Raw genomic sequence first — 23,620 nt, 5'->3', positions numbered from 1 at the left:
GTACTACCGATTCGGCATCGTATTTGTAACAAGCCCTCGAGCAGTATGCGGTGCAAATTGCACAACCTATCTCTTTTTGCATATTGCATTCGAAAGAAACTTGGAGTATGATGCTCAGCAAGACGTAGACCGGAGCATCGTAGTGGTTAGTTGTACGGATGCTACGAATGCTACGGATGCTACGGCGGCGGCTTTGCCGCTGGTGGGTTGCCTATCGGGACATTGGGCTGTGGCCGCAAATACGCCCACCGCGTCGGTGCCGTCTGGGAGGGCGTCTCTCTAGCGGCTGTTGCTCCTTGGTGCGGGCGTTTGGCAGTTTCTGAGCCGGTTCCATCCTTGCCGGTGTCCTTCACCGCTCGAAAAGGCCTGGGCAAAGCGAGCGGTTCCGCACAAGCGACGATATCCCTTGCAGTTATAGCGACGTCACTGACCAGAACTGGCGTATCTGTCACCATGGAGAGTACGTTTGCGTCAACATGTGGAGTGGTAATTGCATTTTCAGGCAGCGCTTGGGCTTTGAAGGCCTCAATTCCCGTAAACGCCGTCTACTTGGTATCCGCTTCGTGCATAAGGAGTTCGGACGTGTCCTCGTTTCCAGCAGGCCCAGACAATATTGCGTACGGGCGACACACTACGCTTGCCCGTGCCCGTAACGACGACACACTCCCAACGCGGTAATTGACAATCGCGACGGATGTGGCCGCTCATGTAGCAGCGGAAGCACACTGCTTGGTAACCCTAACACGATGGCCAGCTCACATGCAATGCGCAGGTGGTGTGGCAGATCGTAAATGTTGAGGCCGCTTTTAAACTTGAGAAGAACTGACGTCGTAGTCGAGCGCTTGTCCGCGACGCCAAGAACGCATCACAGATCACGAGTCATATTGCTAACACGCTTGTATGGCAAAAAGTCCACGTTAAGTTCATATGCCGTGTTCTGCAGCAGCGACTGCACTTTCACACGTAACTTTTTGTTTGCTGGGCCAATACTCACACACATTTTGTCCCTGACGTTGACGTACCAGAAGGCAGTAGCTTGCCGCCAGCCAGACGTCGTTCATCTAGCGTGCGGCCAAAGCCACGACTTTGGAGAACAGTCTGAGATAAGCCAGTTTGTCCGTGTAGTCTCCAGCAAGGAACGGGCAAACTCGCACGTCACCGTGCATTAAAACATTTAAAACAGAGCATCTAGATGGTAATGCTTTCAAGACAACTCGATACTCGTCGTTATCAGCAACGCAAATCGTATCACCGCGGGGACACGCTGCCGCTGAAACCACTCAAGCGCGGGAACCTTGCATACTGCGTCCGTTGACTGGCGCGGGTGCAATCAGAATCGAGACCACAATCGCGTAAATACACCACCTGTGCCCAAGCCGACAAACTAGTTGAGAGGTTCGGCACAACTTGAAGGGGCAACGCAAGACGACAGCAGTAACATAGAAAGCAGTAACAGTAAGCAGTAACATACACACCCAGCGCTGAACTCACAACTAACTGAACAATTCAGCGCTGTCCTGTATGTTCCTGCATTCTGTCTTCGATGTCTTGCGCTGCCCCTTCAAGATGTTCAACAAGTGCCAACTCGCCCAAATGTAAATCCTTCTGCAGGTTCGGTACGTGCATACCGTGGAACTTTCTCATCTTTCTTCCTCAAGGCAGCTTGCACTTTGACGCCCTCTTAGACAGCACTATCTCCAGAATCAGCCCACATTCTTCAGTGTTTTCGACAAAGCTGCTCACGGTACGTAAAAAGGGAAAAACGTTGTCTTACCTCCAGGATAGGCTCTAGTTGACCAGGTTTCAGCATTTCTTTCTTGGAGTACAAATGTTATCATCGTTTTAACACTGACCTCTGCTATAACCATAGCTATGTAAGATTGTACAACTTATACGCATATCACGTCAGAATCCGCCTTTCTCTCGCTAACGCCCGTTCAGCAGCTATGCGGATCCCAATAACCACATGTATAAATTCAAGTTGAAGAGCCGGACTAGCAATCATGCCATTGCCTTCATACTTTTGTTGTCAACGTAGTCACAAACACGTACGGTTACATCACACACCAAACCACTGAATTTCTGCATCCACCTATAAAGCTTTCCAGTACTCCGAACAATGCTGAACAGTCAGCTACCTTTAGAGTATTCTTTACTCTACGCCAATTCTTTAGAGCGAATCACACTTTGTGAACCCCTCTTCGCCTCCCTTGCTAACTGTGGCTGCCGCCTGCTGCTGCTGCTGCTGCTCGTTCGTTTTTGTTGAATAGCCAGCACTCCATGATGACGAGAATTTATTGGCATCCTCTTTGATACGGGGCGGTGATGTAGTTACCTAGCCAGCTTGATTTAACCAGGTATACATACCTTCTTTTCTAGCTTTTTTGTACACATCTTAATCTTTTAGTTCCTGAAACCTTCTCTACCTTGTACCGCTGCCTATGCAACAGCTACACCGGGTGCCATCTCGCGTAATATTATACAACTGTCTGAAAGGTGTGCACGTATCGACGCTACGCGGTGCGCATGTCACATCGCATATTTTCTCACGATCTAGGACGCATTTATAGGGCATGTTTTCTTTGCAAGCTTGGAAGCGCTGGCGTGGCTCAGTTGTAGAGTAGCTGACTCCCGCGTAGCGGGCCCGGGTTTGATCTCGGCGGGAACTGGGTATTTTTTTCTCATGCCCGGATATAGCTGTGACGGACACTGGCGGCGGCGGACAATATCGCCAACCGAAATGGCTATTAGAACGAGCCCGTCACAGTTTACGCAGTAAAATGGCTTAGGAACCGCTTCATGTAAGAGAAACACTTGTGCTGCTGAAGAAAGCTTCGTCGGGCGAATGGCGGCCACTTTTTAAGATGCAGACATCTTTATGCCTGGTGGGGCGGATACACGATTACTGCTTCGAATAGAAGGCGGGAAGATTGAAGTACCTGTGTGTAATTACAAGCATGAAGAACAGAAGCTGGTATGCGAAAGTTTGTACCCATATTGTGAACTCTTGTGTGAGGACAAGAGAAAGGGGTGCCTCAGCAGAAGCCCATTGCTAACAGCATCGTGAACGCTGTACTGTTATCTTCCAACAGTGCGTGCACATCCCGTGTGTGACGTTTGAGCGCCAAGAGCACTCTGTTAAGCGATGAGAAGCTGTGTGCGTGAAGCGAGGCGGGAATACGTGCTAGTGACTCGTCACGGTGCGTTGGTCACTCTAAAAACTATGCGATATCAGGAAACATGAACGCGGCGGTGGGAACATCACTAAGCAGTAGAAAAAGGCGTCTTTAGCATGCACTCATATCATATCGCGTCAAGCACTTTATATTATTACGGTACCTGCTAAAAGTTTGCCGGTAAACATTTGTTATGGTATTGACCATTTGAAAAGCGCAACTTTCTTTGTCGGCTGTGGTCAGTACGAAGCATTTTTTAAAGCACTGAGCTATAGGTTCAGTCCTCGCCATGGTTCTGCTTTTTCTTGAAGGAGCGGGGAATGAGCTTCGGGTTAGCACGTTGGTGCACTCTGATATGCACCGTGGTCTTCCCACGGTGAACACAGCTTAATGAACACAGCTTTTGATATCGCTTGTAATCATAAATTTATCACCATCTTTCCGCACAGGTGACGTTCATAACTTCAGATGGGACCACAAATTATTATATTTTGTGGATATAGGTATGGGTGCTGTTTGACAAAAACACTTCATTTCTCATCTTTTTCTTTGTTACGCCATGTCAGGTGGATTTTTACACAGTGCCATTGAAGTTGATTCAACGGCGGTGCCATGATGATTCCTCTAGTGTACGAGCCCCATTTGGATTTGCCTGTACAATGCACCTTTTATTGTGAGGATTTTCACTTAGCATTATCATTAAAATTGCCAATTTCTAATGTGCTTGTGTTTCCTGGCAAACGTTGCCACCACTCGCACAAGGCTTGAATGCCTGGAGGGCGCGTCTTATTACAAATATCGGAATTTCTTATGACGCAATTTTTATACTGCACGTATAAACTGCAATTGTGGATTCCAGGTGTGCTTGGCCATGAAGTAGATTAAATGCTGAAATTGGCGCACTTGCACTAGAACTAAACTGCAATGCTGGTGTGACTTGGACGAAATGGTAGTATTTCATGTCGTAAAAGGTAGAGAGCGCATAAAACTACAGAAATAAAAGTTCTAACGCAAACACTAGTGGACGTTATATTTCTCACTCATATATTTAAGTGTGCTGTTTTGTATGAAATATAATATAGCACCAAATAATCCAAGTCGGAGTTTTATTGAAAAGCAATTTTGGCATGTAGATTACAACCATCTCAGTGCTACGCTACTTGAGCCACGTTGCGTTCCTGCAGCTGAAAAGATAATTAGAAGAAAGGCTGAATACATACCCACGTAGACATTTTCGATTTTGTTTCGGAGCCCAGCCAAGAATTGCGTGTGATGAATTGCGAAAAAGTTTTTCCTATGTCTTTTGCCACCTTGGTTGCCTAGAAAATTTGCACAGTTTAAGATGGATTACTAAGAAATTTTGTTTATTATTTTGGAAGATTTACTTTCAAATTTGAATGTACATGACATCACAATTATTACGGTTATGCTTTAAGCTCAGTAAAGGATCTCTGTTTTTGTAGAGTTTGTATGCTTCGGGCACGTAAAGCTATTTGTGTTTAAGTGTTTATAAATGTTTATTCTATTGCATCGTATTTAAGTATTATTTGTATACTTCAGAGCGGTCCTTAAGTAATCAATTTTTTGTTATATGTCCCGATAAGTACCCATTACAATATTGGGATATTCTTAAAATTTTTTAGTTACAAAGCTGTAAGCTGCGCTTCTTTTAGTATTATTACAATTTGTAATAATTTTGCAAAGTACTTGATAAGCTGAATAAAAATTATGTTTCCAAAACCGGGGTAAAGTTTAACTGTCTGTTTCGAATGCGCGACACCTCATCGTACTTGAAGCAGTGGATATAATAAAAAGAGGTGTTCACTGTCACCTTGTGCTTAGATATGATCTCCTGAAAAAAAAACAGTTTCCTTGGAGAGCGGCACTGACTAGATTCATGCATGTAAAAGTGACAATGGTGGTGCGTAAACAGCATTATAGTTATCGTGTTTGCAAAATATTATAGCCCTGTACACCGATACATCATATGAAATTTCATCCAAAAGACCGACCACATTGTTCTTAGAACTAGCGTCTTCAAAAGTGGCCGGGATCGACGTCACAGGCAAGACACTTTCTTGTAAAAAGCACGCGCCTACATTGCAACAATTTCCAGTTGCAGCGAGAACTCGGCAATTTTTGCAAAACGCAGAGCACGCGGAAGTGGCTCTCTAAAATCACTGGTCCCTATCAAAACACAGACATAGAGAGAAATAAAAAGAAGCAAGCAATGCCGCAATAAAAAAAAATTGGGAGGATGCTTAAGCTTCACCTTTAAGAGTGGAATGCGATAGCATTCAAAGATCCCTGACTGCTGTTTTTGTTTCCCGGCAACTGCAGCGTATGTAAGCGTAATGTTTTCCTGGAATCGCTGGCGGCGAGTGCTATGCACGAAGATGAGATTTCTGGTTCTTTTCTTCTTGGTGTTGCAAAGAACCGAGCGGGCTGAGTCGCTCCTTGTAAAACAGACCTGGAACGGCAGCTGGAAAAAAGGGGCCTGTGTTTCCGTTTCCGCGTAGCAGAAATATGTTTTCTGGTGTATTCAAATTACTATCTGACGCTATTATGTTTTTAGGTTGGGTGTAAGTCGTACTTCACGAATTTTCTGATTGTTTTTACTTTGAGAAATTCAATTAGTTCAGTTCAGTAACATCTCTGTGCGACGCGGAGGGCCTGCGAGGTAGGGGATGCGTGGCTCGGTATGACGTTTCTCGGCCGCGGATGCCGATGCTTCTGAGACACGGGGCACCTAATAACGCCATCGCGTTAGAAATAAAAGTTGGAGCCACAGCTCCAACAGAGGACAAGGGTGCGTACTGGCCGAGGGAAACTGATATAGCTTCCTGGAAAGAGGAGTAGCGCGCTTCCTGTCACCGCTGTTTTACACTTCCTTTCGTGTACTCCGACTACAATTATACACTCTTCTTTTAGTACTTAAACTCTCTATTATGGGCAACCTACTTCTCTTAGCACACGACGAAACATCTCGTAGACTCAAGTGCGCTTAACACGTACGTAATGTGTAACATTACAAGCATCTCAGGCTGGTGGTTGGCGCGCGGGAAATTATTAGGCATGTTCCATTGCGCCTGTCAAGGCACGATTCTGCGGCCAAATGGAAAGTTGCTAGGTGTCTCAATGCACTGGCGTACACGTGGGAAATTCTTAAGGGTATTTTATTTTGTCTCTTGACGTATGCATCTCTGGCATGCTGGTTCTGTTCCCCAACGCGCGCGGGCGCAGGATGGTTGGCTCCAAGGAGGTTTGAAAAAACTGCTGAAGTGGAAATGATATACCGAAGGAGAAACTGCACCTAAGCCATCTTAGGAGGGGCCCGATAAAACATTAGCTCTTTAGAAAAAATATTTTTTGACAAAATAGGATACGAACACGGAGTAAGAATGAGGGCACAGTTAGACCAGGGCAATAACATATATAAAGTACGAAGCATTGCATACACGGCACGTTTTCAAATAATTATCCCAGTCAATACTCCCTAATATATAACTAGAGAGACCCATGTAAACACACAGTTACACAGGAACTAATTGTCACATTATATAAAATGGTGATCAATGTATACAGTGTATACAATGGTTATGAAGACTGATGATGTGACAGAGACACTTTACCAAATTTTGTAGTAATTTTATGAGATGTGCACATACAAAAATGATCATGCATGCACAGAAATCACGGGCACCTACATTCTGTGCACATTCAATGAATACTTTCGATGGCCTGGCTACAAGAACCAGGCTGGTCGAAAATTATGCCGTGCACGTTCATCAGACACCGACAGGAAAATGGCATCACGACTGTCGAAGGAACATCTCTTGCCAAAGGAAGAGCAACTCCTCTGGCAGAAACGATAGTAGCTCAGAGTAGAGCATCTCTTGAAGTATAAACAGAGCGCGGCGACGATGTCCCGCGGTAACTACCTCACAGCGGTTACGCCATAGACAAAACGTCCTCGCAGAAATTAAAAGTCCCGCGAAGCGGCCACACGAGCAGCGACCAGACGTAATAAACTGGTTAACTCCAAGGCAACAGAAACCAGCATGCACGGCCCTCCAAAATACACTAGCAACGACGCATTGCAGCACCATATGCTTGTTGGTTTCTTGAAGGAGGTGATGGGGACACAGCGAAACTGGGACTATGCCACACCACTATAGTCTGCCACGAGTTAGGAGCACTTGCCACCCTAGACGCCACATGAATACGCGTAGGTGGCCAGGCGGAAATGACGGTATTATCGCACTCCACGACGCATTATTGGAACGTGCATGGCGCACTGGGAGAGCCAGAGGCAGCAGTAAGGCTGACTGACAGGCTCCCCAATACGTTTTTTGAGGACGTCTACATCAGCATATACGGGCTGTACGTGGCGATAAAATGACACAGCCGTAGAGCAAAATGCAGGCGGTTTTAACAGTTCTGGCGCACGATTTAAGTGTACGCCGGTTAACGTGGAACCAATTTTCGTGCCAGAGAAATAGCAGGCGAGTTCACGGGCGGAACACTGATTACGCTGTAACAGACGGAGGAGAAATCGCAGAGCAAGCAGCCGGCAGCGGAGAGCCACAGATGGGAGCGCGAACCCACCGAAAGAGCGTGGTTGCCCAAGTGCCCAGCGACAGACCAAATATGTACTGCACGGCCAGAAGAAGGAACCAAGAAGGGACTGCAAGGACCTAGTAACCCGCAAAGGTGGCTGTACAACTTGAAAAACGTGCCACACACTGCCGCAAAATACGGACTGAGCTAAGTGCCTTCTTTCTAAAAGGGTTAACTCGTACCCTTGAACATCCTGAATATTTTGCCTCCTGAAAATTTGAGATCATTCAGAATTGAGAGCCACACAGAATCTGATATGCCATCATAGTTGTAATCAAGGCATAGAGTACGAATGGAATCGCTTTTTTTAACACAGAAAAGGGGACTTGGGCGTGTCTGTGAGGAACCAACCAAGTAATAACATTTCGAGAAATTCAGCACAGAACTTCAAATATTTTCGTACTCAGTGAAAATTCGAAGGTGACGAGATAAGCTATCTTCATTCCTGAGATACAATGTAATACCAGCAGCGAAGGCTGTCACCTTCGCCACACCGCTACCAGGCAGTGGGAGCCCTTGCACGTAAGGGTCTATCAATACCGAGCGCAGAAATATCTCCAAACTGAGAACAGAGGGTACTGGGGACAGAGGGCACCCCTGAAGAACACCACGAATAACGGGAAATTGTGTACTTTCGCGACCGTCAAGAAACAATCTAGTTCGGATATTTGAATAGGCATTCACAATAAGTTCAACAAAGTTTTACGAAAAGCCAAACGAAGTCAGTACAATATATTAAGATCTGTTCAAGGCGATCGAATGCTTTTTCTTTATCTAGTGAAACCAAGCGACCACGTGCTCACCTGGTCAGCGTGTACGTCATTATGTCACGCGTAAGGAACGAGAGAGTATGTATCTCTCTGCCAGAAACCGAGCACGCTTGATGGTTTCCTATTCAGGAAGGTAGCAGGTTTCCCAAACGTCCAGTGAGAAAAGCTGTGAAGATTTTGTAGTCAATGTGGAGAAGCTTCAATGGCCTCCATTCATCTGGGCGAACTTATGATACATCGTGCTTAGGTATCACCGCAATGCGACCGTCGCAAAAACTAGCCGAACATTCAAAATTCTCAAAGCAGCCAGGCAACTAATCAACTCTGATGTCAGAACGTCTACTCTAACTGATGTAAAAGCCGGACAGTTTCACCTACGAGATTTCTGGAATATTCTTCCGTCTACATTGGCCGCTCTCGGCACAAGCCGGCTGTGAATCTTGCAAGCTACTGTAAAAACCACCTGCCATTTTCGCTGCACCGTAACCTTTGCCACTAACGGCGTCGAGGCATTCCTGGATGTTTTCAACCAACTACTTTATTTTCCGTGCATCCTGTATTGAGGGTATGCGACATGTTTGAGGCTGATCATTATCATTGTCGTGCACGCCTCCATTCTGGCTCTGTCGCCATTTTCACGTGGCTTGACAACGAAGTTCAGGTCCACGCAACATGATATTGTGAAGCACAATTTGCATGCGATGCACATAATCACATCATTGTCCACTACAAATATTGCTTCTTGGGCCTTCGAAACACATGCACAGGCACCACCACTCTGACAGTGTGTGGAGTGCAACAGCATGTAGCCATTGCCTAGCGCTGTTGAATCTTCCAGGAACAAATAATTAAAATTTGTGGGACACCCGTGACACTGGCGTTCTAGCTGGCCTCTAAACTGTGTATTTTATTTTTGACTGTTGTTGTGGTGGTTTATATGTGGTGGCTTCTTACTTCCTGGAAAAGTACTTGAAAGACTTTCGCGATTGGGCAGTGGCTCGCACACCTGACTCTTGAATGCACAGTGCTCCGGCCACATCGGTTCAAATCCCAATCATTTCAGCATGGTTTTTACGTGTTTCCTTTGCCTTCTGGCGATGGTGGCGATACGGATAATGAGGTGTCTTTATGAAACAGAAAGTTGCTTGCGTGGTTAAAGACGACAAGCGGCTTCGTCAGCTTAACGTAATGGACGGACGAACGAAACCGTCAAGCAAATACAATTTCGTGAACTTGAATGCTCTTGCAATAAATAATTAGTAAGCGAAAATTGGTGTCATTGTTTCTTTAAGCTAAGCATCCACCACAAGCTTAAGTTAGACGAAGTGTCTATATGACACTGGGGTAAATATAAAAAAATCTTCTATTTAATAACAACACCCTGTAACACAGCTTACGTTTATTCAAAATACTGTGGTTTGAAAGAGGGCATGACATGATTTTGCTGCCGCTCATATAAATCATGTTTAGATATACAGTGGTAAGATAGCAAAACGATTGTTTGCTTACCTGTGCTATAGAGGTCTCTGTAAAATACTTCGTGAGGTACATAAAAGTAATGCCTTTGTCCATAAGGCCGTCATAACCAATTAGCTTTTTTACGCAGGTATCTGCATCAAGCTGCACCGGTATTCCAGGTTTTGGTGTTTTCTCGAGAAACTCGTTCAGTTTCTTGCGAATATCACAATTTAGTCCGTCAGCTATTTCACGGACAAAATACCAACCAACGTAATTATATAATTTTCGCCTGAAAGTAAGTCAGTAAGCTGAACTATAATGTCTACCAATTTTTGCCGCGTTTTCTTTGACGAATACTACTACTCATATTTGATGTTATCTTTTCCTAAAACGGTCGTAAAACACTACGTAATAAAGGAAGAATGAAGTGAAGCGACAAGAGATTTTGCTAACCGTGATCATTAACGGTGGGCGTCATTTAGGCTTTTATTTAGAATTTAGCGGTTATGGTTCACTAGAGACTCAACGGCATAAGCACCGCCACCAAGACAAAAAAAAAATTCTAATAATTTTTTTATTGTTCTGAGCAGCCCATCTTTGCCACCACTATGCAGGTATACAAGCAATTTTTTGAATATGCCATATCGGCTTACTATATAGAGCTAAGATTTCTGATTCGTAAATTACTACATGGGTCTTGCGGCAGTTCAATGGTAGGCTACCATGGGCAGCAAGGAATCTGGCTTGCCAGCTTAATTACAATTTTAGAGAAGGCAGCTAATTTTTAAATAGAAAAGAAAAATAATGTAACATGTTTTTCTGCCCTATAATATCTCCTTCTTTAATGAGGAATCATATGTAATTCTCAAGCACATACGTACTAAATATCACACATTGTCTGGATTAAAACAGCATAAAACCTAGGACAAACCGTGGTCACTTCTACTGAGTCAGGCTCAAATTTCCGCCCACTTGAGCACACCTAAACTCACTCAGACTAGCCTTATCAGTTTCAAACGATTCTGTATCCGAAGCTCTACATACGCTTCACCGAGTAGTTGCTGTTGATGATGATTAATAAGCATGCCCTTTGAAGCGTGCTGTGTAAAAATTGTCACAGTCTTCTTGAGGTAAATAGTGATGCTATTCATGCTTTTTTGTCTAGAATTGTGTCTACATCACCTTGATTATTTTCTCTTCCTTAAATATATACACCATCCTTGTCGCGTTACCTATGCACGTAAAGAATCCGTTTAATGCTTCCATACACTTTAAATCACATCGCTTACGGAAGGTGTACGCTGCCTACAGGTCTCGCTCGGTGAATACATTCGTATTTCATTAGGATCTATTGAATTGTCCCCGGATATTTGTTGCACAGGGCACGTGCCTCATTCTATTGCGAATATTTGCTCGTGTACGTAGTTGCCATTATGCAGCGAGCTCTAGACTGAAATAAGGTACCATTCTTGAAAAACACGGGAAGGCACTTTCTGCTGCTGAAAATGGCTTTTAAGTAGGTATTTGCCGGTACTACAGAAGAGGACGCGCTTTGGTACGTTTAACCGCCGTTTAAACTTCCCTTTCAGTTACATGTATCATAGCGGCTGATACATAGTCCGTAATGGGCAATGGCCAGATTTTAATGCGCAGCTCTTAGGCGCCCGTTCCTGGGTAACAGCGAGAACGGCCTCGTGTCACTGCTGGAGTCTTCGTGGTCATCTTCCACAGGTGGCTCCAATGCCGCTCATCATGTCAGCATCCTCTTACAGCCGTTCTCTCTGCAAAAGCGCTGATGGCACCGGCCCACTGCCAGTCAGTGCGCTGATTGCGGTCTCAAACTCCATGCCTCAATACATCGCCAAATGAAAACATGTGTACAGCTGCCCTCAAATTTAACATTAGGGAGTATTGTAATCCTCCGAGTTTTTTTGTAATTCGAAGCATTTGTTTGCCTCTTCCTTAGATTTTCCCGCTTCTGCCGAGGCTGCTGCGCTGCACGCTGCATCGAGAGAGAAAGCGAGAGAGACAAAGATAAATGAAAGGCAAGGAGTTTAACCAGCGGCTTTGGGAGGTGGTTCAGAGCGTGCATATACATGTCTGGAGAGTGGCAGAGAGGAAAGGCAATGAGAGAAACTCGTGTGAACTTTTCTATCACGCCGCCACAATGTCCTATGGAACTACCTGGGAGTCGCCACAATAGCCTCTTGACAGCTAGAATAATCCGTGACCCCTCGCAAAAGCATTGTAGAAATTGGAGCGCTTACGTTTGTACTAACATGCAACAGTGTGGCGGGTAGGTAGTTAGAATGGTAGAGATGAGCTGGAAGATACAGAGAACGGGTAGACCCAACGCAGTCAAAAAACGAATGAATAACAGCCTTGCCACTCTGCAGTCGCAGCTCGCGTACATGTGCTAAAGTCGGGGGAGGGCACTAGACATGATAACCGGCTGCAGGACAGACTGGATAAATTTAAGTTCAAGTTACGCCACGGTAAGTTCCTCCTATTGCTGTAAACTACGTGCCTAGCAAATTTGTCAAGCGGACAACTGACGCACGGCGTGCGCACGCAAAGCCGCAGTGAAGCAGCGTAGCGTCTAGGTGACTCTGCACATGCGTCCGCACGCAAAATCAACACTTCTATGTCAGCCGCGGCAGCTCTGCTGCTATGGCATTGCTCGAAGGTTCCATCCTGGTGGGGGCGAAATACAAAAGCGCTCGTTACCTAGATTTAGATGCACGTTAAGGAACACCAGAGAGTCAAAGTTAATCTGGAGTCCGCCATTACAGCGTTTCTCGCAAACCGACGGCGATTAAATTAAAGTTTTAAAATATTGCCACGGTGCAATGCGGCGAGTGAGCCAATGAAAATGTAACCTTCTAGGAGGTTTTGAACAATGGCGCTGAACAAAGTCTCAAGTAAACACGTTTCGCGTTGTGTTCTGCGTACGAGGCAGGCAAAGTGTAGTGGTGTGCGCAACGTAACGTCTAATATTAACTAACCGCTCTCGTATTGTATTGAACGCTGAAGGAATTAAAGATTTGCCCTCAACATAACCGCTAATTACTGTCATGAAAGCAAAGCGCACAGAAAGCTTAGCTTACATCGATTCCCACAGTACGTGGGATCTGCATAATTATTTCATCAATGGTTAAGCCGGGTCACTTGGGCCCACGTAACTTAAGGTTTGTCGGTGCGCAGTGCGCGTTGTACGCTCTGTGAGTGTCAGCGTCGCTGGCAAGTGGAGCAGTACGTACGACATGAGCCCGCTCTTCATATGCACCTCCCAGCCATGAACAATAAATTTAGTATAACCTGTAAATATATATTTTACCACAAAATATTATCGCAGTAACAACGCGTCATCACTTATTGGTATCCGGTCATTAAAATGACATCTACATAAGCCGCCTTGCCCACTCCGTTCGCGCTTCGCGTCGGGTCGCTTCGCTCCCTTTGGCAGGAACCTTCCGTGACAGGGATTGTGGTGAAGCATAGGAAAAAAGAGCATATGCTGCAGACGTCTGGGGGAAATTACGTTGTAGTGCAGAAATATATTTAAAAAAGGGCCATAGAACAGACATTCAGAACTGAGGATCTTCCGGTCACGAGCGCACTCCTTTGGCATGATGCCACCAAAGGCGAACGCCGATTGAGCTTATTTCGGAGTGTCCGCTGTCGCGTAGTGCAGCTTGGCTAGGCACAAATAGAGCAGAGCGCAATTTCCTGCATGGTACTGTAGCGCCCTAGGAAAGGCAGATTTCGAGAAGCGAAATTCCTCATATATCTATCTCGAAACTCGTGCATGTGCACCACACTCGGGCAAATATGAGAAAGAACGCCTTGTGTAGGACGATTCACATTGTCCTTGCCACAGCTGCATGCAGGGTGGGGAAAATTGCGTCGTCTGGCACGGTGCGCGCCATGTTCAATTCCACTCCGCAGTAGTGGGCACCCAAAGCAATGACCCAAGATAGTATTTCGCTACATACATATGTTCATACAATGGGTAACTACGCTCAAGCGTTCTAAGAAGGTATACTGCGTAGCGTACATTTCAATCCAAGTAATCTACTTATCGAACAACTTCATCTGTAGAGCCCTCATTTGCTCGGTGCTTCAAAAATTGCCGGCCCCCAAAAGATCTTTCTGATTGTGCGCTGAATATACACACCATATTTGCCTTTTATTTGTCGGCACATGTTCTTTAAACTAATAACAATTACACCTGATGACAGGAAATTTGGGGATATTTTCGCATTTGTAAACTGTACGATAAAGCGCTGCCAACCACGCAACCGCTGACGATGTCTCCGGAGTGCTATGTGCAAAGAAAAAGGAAAGCAATATGTCCGCAGTGCATTGTAAACAATGCTCAATTGTTCCGGTTTAATCCCGCGTGCTTCACCTGCCTGATTTGTAGTGAAAAAAGTATGCATGAACAACCCCACAATAATTAGCTATGGCCTCAGTCTGGAGCTCCAGAGGTTTCTCTGTCAAATTTCCCAGTAAAACACCACACTTTAATAATCTAAAAATATGTGTGTAATTGTCACAGGCTTTTTACGTATGAAATATATTGTATACCCCCCCCCAGAGCAATAAGCCCCTACTTTCGAAGCGTATTTTAACTGGTAAGGTTTCTGTGTGCAACCATAAAAAAGGTTTCTAGACCTGGCGCTATGAGCGTTCCTTTAAAGCGGCTCAAAACATATTTTCATTGCCCTGCACTGTGTAATTTACGAACAATGGCACAAACAACAGTACTTTAGTGAGGTCTTTGTGGTATTTCCAACGACATACCTTATTCAAATATTGCAAAATAAAAGGAACGGAAAACGCACAGACCACAAACGGAAAGCGAAACCACCTCTTTAGATATCCCTGCACCAGTGTCTGGACACATGTCGAAATGACGGAAAGTTCCGGTAGCACTGTACTGACCCTTAATTGTAGATGTTAAATGTCTCATTTGCACCTAAAAAAAGATTACTGAGGCGTTGTCTAGGCATAGACGCACTTAACTAAGCCCACCATGATGGACTCATTTGAAAAGGTCTGTACAGCTTCGTTAAGACGCTTGGCACATTTTGACTTGTCCTTACCGAGGCGCGGTTAGAACGCATGCTAGAGCTTCCGTGGCGAAGAAACGCGCCAAAAATAGAACATATCACCAAAGCGAGTAAAATGCTTTGGCATTCCCACATGTAAACAATCTTAGGTGTCTCTGGCGACTTTTTGTACTCCTGGAATGGAGGTGGCTCGCTCGGACAGGCAAATGTCTATTAGAAAAATACCACACGAATATCACGTGAGTGTCAATACCACGTGAGTGTCAGTGCCTCGCGACACGGGTGAAACCGTGATTTTTTTCTCAAAGCGAACACACAGTGATCATGTGAAATGAAAATTCTTGCAGGAACGATTCCGTCAAATAAATTGTCATGTGCAGTGCGCAGCGTGTATTAGACGAGTTGTTGGTAAACAATGCTTAGGTAGTATAAACTTACGCTCTTAATTTCTTCAGGTAAGAAGCCAACAACTTGAAGTATTCAGGAACCTGAACAATAATGTTGTCTGTCTCCTCCAGAGTGATATTAGCTCTCAGAAAATCAGCTTGAAGTGCCTTGAAAACAGGAAGCTGTAAAGAAACGCATGAACACCGCCATTCATACAGCGGAGTAAAAAGGTAAATTGTATGTTATGCATAATTCATGCCGCATTACTTTCGGAATAGCGATAGATGTAACATTGCAGTAGGTAAAACACAGTTAGCTCAGTTGGCTTAGGAAATATTGGTCTTATTCGTAAAAAAAAGATAACATATTTGCGCTAAGGGGAAAGCATTGAAAGCGTTAGCAACGTTTAGCGCTGCACTAGCGCTTATCGCGCGATGTCCTTTCAAATACGCAGTGACGCAGCACAAGAGAAAAATGCCGGTTTGCAGCAGGAACAATGCGTAGGCAGATAGAAAGCATGTCCCTCCTGAGGAAGCAGTGCTCCTGCTTCACTTTCACGCACAATACGTAACCTGAACTGTTCAAACGAAAAACGAAGGCCAAACAAAAATGTAATTTTTGAGCGAGCCTGAACTTTACCGGAACGTGACGAATATTTTTTTCACTCAGAGCCAAATTGAACCAAGAAAATAACAGCGGTTTGTTCAGGTAAGCCACCTTCTCAGCAACGTTTCATCAATGCATTGCCTGTGGTTGTGGGGTAACAATGCTACCAAATTTGTAAACGCACACAAGCTTTGTGTTATTTTAGAAGTAACAGGACGGCTAGTATACTTTTAAAGTGTCGGATCGGGAGTCGCGTGCCTTCCTAATGCAGCAGCCAATGCTTGAATGTAGTGACAATGAGACAATAATCTGTGATGAAGCGCTTGCTAGCTGCACCATCGCTTCAGATACGACTGGCATCTAAACTGAACTATGTGCCATGGAAGGTCTCTAAATGGTGGCTTTCCTTTCTGTGCTAGTTACATTGCAGAAGTGTACAAGTTCTGCACAGTGCAGGGCCAGTTCATGACGTGCAAGTTTAACCTGCAGTAGCGCTGCTCGTTTATTTCGAAAATGGATAGAGACGCACAACCTCAGGCGCATTTCGCGCATTTGGCACATTGTGTTCCAGTATTTTCTCTTGTGAGGAGACACAACATGCGGCGGGGCATGTTGCAGCGTGAGCTTATTTCGCCACGTCATCTTATGAGAGCTTTTTGAGTTGGTAATGCTCCTTGCGGCTCGAGAAATATTTTGCTTTCAGGTACGCTATGCTCATAATTTGGCTACTGTGTTGACATGCTTCTGCAATTATGCGGCACCTCCCATCAACTGACTACTGCACTGTCGTTAATCTTCTCCAGAAATGTGCGCGCAGCAAAAAGGAGGAGGAGGAATAAACTTTATTTGTGCTCAGCAGATTTGAGACCTAGGCCTCTCTACCTAATGACGGCCTCGAACCCTTGGGCCCTGGCGGCATCTTGGGCCTGCTGGATTGCCCTGAGTAGGTCTTCCGGTGCGCAGCTGAGCAACGCGGTCTCGCACTGCTCTCTGGTCTTGTTTATTTTATTCTGTGTGTGGGCGTCCGAGGACAAGCCCAAACCATATGTTTTAGGTCGGCCCTTTCTTCACAGTATCTAAATCTATCCGTGTAAACGTCCGGGTAGTAGCGGTGGTAGGCCACCGGGTTCGGATATGTATCTGTTTGTAAGAGGTTCCGTGCTGTCGTTTGCCGTTTATTTAGCGAGGAGTGTGCGGGGGGAAATGGGTCCTCCCCAATTTAAGTTGTTTGGTGATCTCGTTAAAACTGGTGATCCGGTCTCTCACCGTTCCCAGTATTTGTTGCGTGTCACCTGCTCAGTCCGTCAGTTCTCAAGCCAGGTTGTGTGCTATATTTTTCTAGGGAATAGAGGAGTGTGCGGGTGCCCATATAATTTGAACGTCTCGATCTTAACGAAAGTTGTTTAAAATTCTCTGCGCTTCCGGCGAAGATTCTTCCTTTTGTATAGTTCTTGACGGCTGTCTTGGAGTCGGTTACTACGATGTTAGCTTCTGTAGAGGTTATTGCTAGTGCTAAGGCAGCCTTCTCCGCCACCTCCGCCTTTCCTGTTTTTACCATGCCTCTAACTCTGCAGTCACCCTGTAGACTCGTACCAACTATCGACATACTCTGTCCATTTGCGTACTCCGCCGCGTCCAGATGGACCACGTCTCTGGCACTACGGAATTTTTTGTGGAGAGCTCTCGCTCTTGCGAGAGCTCTTCGATCTTCGTGAAAGTCCCGGTGCATGTTTCTGGGGATGGGGGGTATTCAGAAATTTTTCTTTATTTTCCTAGGGATGTCTCTCCGCACTCCTTGCTGTGCTTCGTAGTCAAAAGGGAGTGTACTTCTTTTTTCGTCATCGTAATTACCGCTGCCATAATAGCACTATGTGGTGAGGAAAGGATTGTGGGCATAGATAATATTTTTTTAATAATAGAAAGATTCCGAAGTGGAACACTTGCGATCGGCAGCAATTTAGCGCGCCATGTTACCTCACTAAGCCGTCCTCGCAACCACTCAGGCACCGAATTTGTACTCTGCTTTCTTATACAAGATACGGGAACTGTAATCAAAACGGAACAGAGTCACGTCCGCACGCCAGTATCCAAGTAGCGCTGCGCCATCTCGTCCGCTACCGAGAGCTCGCACGATGCCTGCACTTCCAAAGTCGCGGGCGCAGGACGACCGTGAACTCAGGCGGGATTTGCCTCGAACGAAGTCGAATCAAGTAGCGCGGTGCAGCCGGTGCTTGCCGCACAGTGAAATTGAGGACAAAAGTCCAGCGCTCACTGAACTAGTGCAGAAAGGGAAGCAAAATAGAAAAGACTTAAGAATGATTCGTTCCTTCTGATGGGCACCTTCACAACGTGATTTTTAAAGTGAAGCTTCTTGTCTCTATCTTACGTTTTAGTTAAAAACGTGAAAAAAAAAACGGATGCGACCTCCCCTGGTTGAATGAGGTAACCGTATTGGAAGGAAGTGGAGAGGGTCGGGCAACTAAGAGAGGGCGAAATAGGAAGACAGGTATTTCACGTTCTTTTTTTTTGCACTGTGGCTGGACGGTATTTGCGGTGTTCGTGTATCGTTCTGAAATTGCGACACGAACGGTTAAGTGTAGCTGCCTGATAATCTTGCCTGCGTGCTCTGTAAATTCTGTCCCACATGAAGTGGAAGACCTCCACACTCTCTTCGGTGTTGCACCTCAGCAATGTCTTTTAAACACTGCCTATATAATTCTGGGCTTTATTAAAAATACAATGTGAAAGAGAGCGACCGTTCTTTAATTTCACTAATTTGCGAGAGGCTTAATTTCTTCCACGTAATATATCGTTGTTGCCCTTTATCGAGACATACCAACAACGATCTTGTACCACGCAAGATGCATGATTTGTAAGGCTGCTTACGTTGATTTCGCCACATAAATGCGCTTCAATGATAAAATACCAAAATTATTAATAACATTCACGCGCACTTGCTAAGCAGCACAGATCTCTCTGAGGCTTAGATATTGTGAACATCGGCCTTCGCTACGATGGTATATGTTAGTTTTTTTTCTAGGTCATGTGCAAACCCTTTATACTGCAATACTGTACCTCGCGCCGAAGACACAGCAAACAAAGGTATATGGAGCTACTGTAGAACTTGCAAGTGGGCTGCGTGCAAGAACCACGATCAGTGGGAGCGAGAATTACATAACGTTTCGCAATCGAATGGAAGACCTTAAGGCAGAGATATTGCTTTTCTTACCCGGATAGTTTACTTGCAGGGATATAACAGGAAGTTTTACAGATAGCGTTGTAAAGCGGCAGTATGTTAGACAAAACGCACATTTCCTTATGCGCAATTTTCGTTTCATGATCCGCCTGGCAGGTAGCGTGGCGTAGCTTTGGGCATCTTATTTCTAAATGTTCATAATGAAAGGGATGTTTCTTATGGCGACGTAAATTTTGCAGACACCCAAGCCACATTCGCACTGAGTCAGCGCTTCGACGTGCATGCGCGGGCGCACTTGGAGTGTTAGAAGCTCTCTAGATACGCGCTGTGCGTCTGGCCGCAAAAGCTGCCAAGTCGACATGCCGTTACACTACTCTAAATTGGGTCTGACGAACTGAAGGCAGCGCTCAGGTTTCTACTATAAGAATAAACGTTGTGTGCACACACATTTTTCGCCTGCTGAGCAGTTGTGCACGTGTAATTATCAATGCCTACACTCGTCTGAGCGGAACGAGCAGTGTATACCAAGCTGATTGCGTGTATTATTAATTGGTCGCTGAGAAACACTGACGGTCTTCCGTTGGCCTCAAATTGTACACTATAGATTTGTTACAATATTGCGGCGTAGCGGCCGGCGTTCCTCACTGGGCCTGATTTTTTGGCGACCTGCCAATTCCATGCAGGTGTTCCTCCTGCGCACCATCAGCTGTCTTGCGTACTGCGTTGCACCGTGACGCCTCACCGTGTTGTTAAAACGACATTGCGTGGAGTTACCACGCAATCTCGTTTAAATGGTTACCAATCAATCTCGTTTAAATGGTTACCACGCAATCTCGTTTAAATGGTTACCAAAAGTAAGAATTTCACGCTTCGTGTGAAATTCTTACTTTTGGTAACCATTTAAAAAAAAAACAGCTTTACATGGTAGTGTTAAAGTGTTGTGAAGGACACTTCTTATAGCAGTTCGTTTTTTCTAGAATGAAACAAAACATAGCAATATAAATTTGCAGTGCTGCTTACCTCATCACCCAGCTCATTTTGCCATTCTTTGATAGTGGCACGAACAGTGTGTGCGGCAGCTTTCTGAGCCCTCACTGCCATCTAGAAATGAGCATATGAATACAGATGTAGAGGCCGGCTTCATGCTGTGGCATAATATGATGATGTCAGTGAAACTACCATACTAGTAGAATGTCCCATTAAGAGATTTTTTGAGATGCACAATTTATGTAACAGGCTTCGCTGTATATTATTTAGTTTAGAGAAAGATACGTAAGCGGGGTGGAAAAGGAACGTAGATCAAACGAAGAAGATTCTCGTTTGCTACCCTGCGTTGGGGGAATGGTAAGGAGAAAGCGCATGGGCAAGAAGTAGCTGGGGAGTGTGCGCTATGTGCACTGCTAATCTGCACCGGGTGTCTATATTTACTATTTTATTTGTTCTTTAAGTAGGTGTCAATACTGATAATACTGATATTTTACTTATGTGTCACTTCAAGCATACTCACTTCCAATAGCGTACCAAAATTTGTATCTCCAAGGGCGAGCGTCTCCTAACAACGAAGCATTCCTTTCATGATCTACAGACAACAAGACATGGACAAAACACAACCTAGCAGTGCTCCTCTCTCGAAAGAGTGCTAACTGAGAAGACCTGTACGCATGTTCCAAGTCTAAAGATACCTTGCGGAGCACAATAGAAGTATGTCACTTTGCCCGTAGTCTCAAGGCTAGCGCTATTTGGCATCGTGAACAATGTGTGGCTAGTTCTGAATCAGATGATTACCTGATGCCAGCTGTTTATTGAAAGTACACGACAGTTTCGGAAGTGTCAAAATAGTTAAATAAAAAATATTGGCTAAACCCATATCACGGAGAATGTCGTCGTTGATGCGATTAGCTTTCAAGCAGTGTAGCGACATGCACCGTATTTCTGAAGACGCCGTTATTTAGACTTGGTATTGGTTATGCTGAAATATAAATTGTTCAGTTATAGCTTATTTCTCGTAGACAGACGGACAGACGGACAGACTGACAGAATGACATACTGACATACTGACAGACTGACAGACAGACAGACAGAAAGACAGACAGACATACAGACAGACAGACAGACAGACAGACGGACGGACGGACGGACGGACGGACGGACGGACGGACGGACGGACGGACGGACGGACGGACGGACGGGCAGACGGGCAGACGGGCAGACGGACAGACGGGCAGACAGACGGGCAGACAGACGGGCAGGCAGACAGACGGGCAGGCAGACAGACGGGCAGGCAGACAGACGGACAGGCAGACAGACGGACAGGCCGACAGACGGACAGGCCGACAGACGGACAGGCCGACAGACGGACAGGCAGACGGACGGACAGGCAGACGGACGGACAGGCAGACGGACGGACAGGCGGACGGACGGACAGGCGGACGGACGGACAGGCAGATGGACGGAGAGGCAGACAGACGGACAGGCAGACAGACGGACAGGCAGACAGACGGACAGGCAGACAGACGGACAGGCAGACAGACGGACAGGCAGACAGACGGACAGGCACACGGACAGACGGACGGACAATTGCAAGAACAAATAACAGAAATATTGCCACGCGTACCTATATTTCCCGATGACCGCTACTCACTAACAAATCGGCTCGACGCAGGACGCACCTTCATGCATCAAAATATTATTGGTTCTTTTACCTGAATCTTTTGTCTGTATTGTAGCCGAACTAGGGATTGCACTGGAATGTTCAATAAGTCATAAAGAAGGCAGGCAGGCGCGCTCGCGCGCACGCGCGCAAACACACACACACACACACACACACACACGCATATATATATATATATATATATATATATACATATATATATATATATAATATGAAAAATACGAAAATACGTCTGATAAATACGATGCCGAGAATTTCTCGCCGTAAAAATTTTAAATATTTTCGCAAGACTGATTTAATTGTCTAGTAACAGGTGTGGGCGGTGCCCGTGAGGCGGCGTTGAGGCAGGGCCTTGGCATTCCCCCGTGCGAAACCTGAGCTCGGGTCGCGTTAAAGCTTGCCGGACGTACAATAAAGTTGTATTCATCCATCCATCCATCCATCCATCCATCCATCCATCCATCCATCCATCCGGGCGTTACGATGCGAGGTGAGGTCTAAGGTTATGATTAGAGAAACGTTGTCCTTTACGACGTTGTGCGTCTGTGGGACATTTTGCGACTAGTCCAAGAGTAGCGTTCCCGCCGATGCTAGAGACGTTCGGGGACATTTGGCCTCGTAAACATAGCCGGTGATCACCGCAGCCTGTACTGTGTATTTAGGTCGGTTACCTTCGCTGTAAATACCACAGCTCATTACCGTCAACGACAGCGAACAGCACAGAAATCTTCGCTTATATTGATTCCCAGAGTGCGTGAGACCCGCCTTTTTTATCTTCAAAAATGGAATATCATATAATAAAGTCTTATTCGATTTGGAACAGTAAATGTAGGCATTGCAACTTCGAAACTGAGCCTACCGGCAGCAAGCTCGATCCCAATAGGTCGCGAAGATTTGGCCGAAAAGCGGTTGAGAACAAATTGTCACCGACATCAGCAAGGTTGGTTATGGTAGCAGCGATTGAAGCACGACTATGTTTGGAGGAACAAACATTTAGTAAGAAAAAAGCGCTTTTAAATAAAGCGAGGCGCAGTTAGATTCATTCAACGAAATTAATACTCCCGATCAATTCCATATATGCATAACACGTAAAGAAAAGACACCTCGTTTATTTTACGATTTCAATAAATACCTTTTCTCAGCGCCTATCGTGCAGGGGTGGAACCAAGGCAATGTAGCTCTCGAAGTATGCAGAAAGGCGTGCTCGTAATGTCCACCTGTTGGAACACGCCCCCCCCTCCCCCTAACACGTTGGCTGTTTTGCTTGTCTACGTTTGTCTGAATTTGGTGACGCAGATAGCTTCATCGTTTCCCAACCTGTTCAGTCAACAGTAGTGAGTTACGACCGCCAGGTAATCGCTCACTTTAGTTGTTTTGAGCGTATGGGTTTTTAATGAAGCTTCGCTACCAGGTCTGGACTAAACGCAACGCGACAGCTTCAATTGCCATGTAGCCTTTCCCGCAGCGAAACAACCTTGCTGTGCCGCTTGTGGCTGGGAGTGGCGTTCACTAACGCCTACTCCTATCGTTTGGGAATGTCCGAGAGCCCGATGTGCGACTCCTGTGGGTGTGAGGAAACCATCGAGCACTTATTGTGTACCTGCCCTCGCTACGATGGTCAACACCTGGTGCCTGCGGGCAACTTTACACCGACTGGACTC

General features: G+C 45.5%; 1 protein-coding gene across 1 annotated transcript in view; it reads right to left on the bottom strand.

Annotated features, from left to right (window-relative positions):
* The window catches only part of LOC142564330 (phosphate-regulating neutral endopeptidase PHEX-like), a 136,687-nt gene that overhangs the window by 52,816 nt on the left and 60,251 nt on the right, over positions 1-23,620 (bottom strand). Inside the window, exons 8-11 of the mRNA XM_075675299.1 lie at positions 20,309-20,389; positions 15,538-15,668; positions 10,076-10,313; positions 4,397-4,495 (exon numbers count right to left, since the gene is read on the bottom strand). Coding sequence (XP_075531414.1) covers positions 4,397-4,495; positions 10,076-10,313; positions 15,538-15,668; positions 20,309-20,389 — 549 coding nt within the window. The remainder of the gene's footprint in view (positions 1-4,396; positions 4,496-10,075; positions 10,314-15,537; positions 15,669-20,308; positions 20,390-23,620) is intronic.

Source organism: Dermacentor variabilis, chromosome 11 (assembly GCF_050947875.1).
Source record: "Dermacentor variabilis isolate Ectoservices chromosome 11, ASM5094787v1, whole genome shotgun sequence".
NCBI lineage: Eukaryota > Metazoa > Arthropoda > Arachnida > Ixodida > Ixodidae > Dermacentor > Dermacentor variabilis.
Note: the sequence above shows the minus strand (reverse complement) of the source record. Positions and strands in the feature narration are given on the sequence as shown.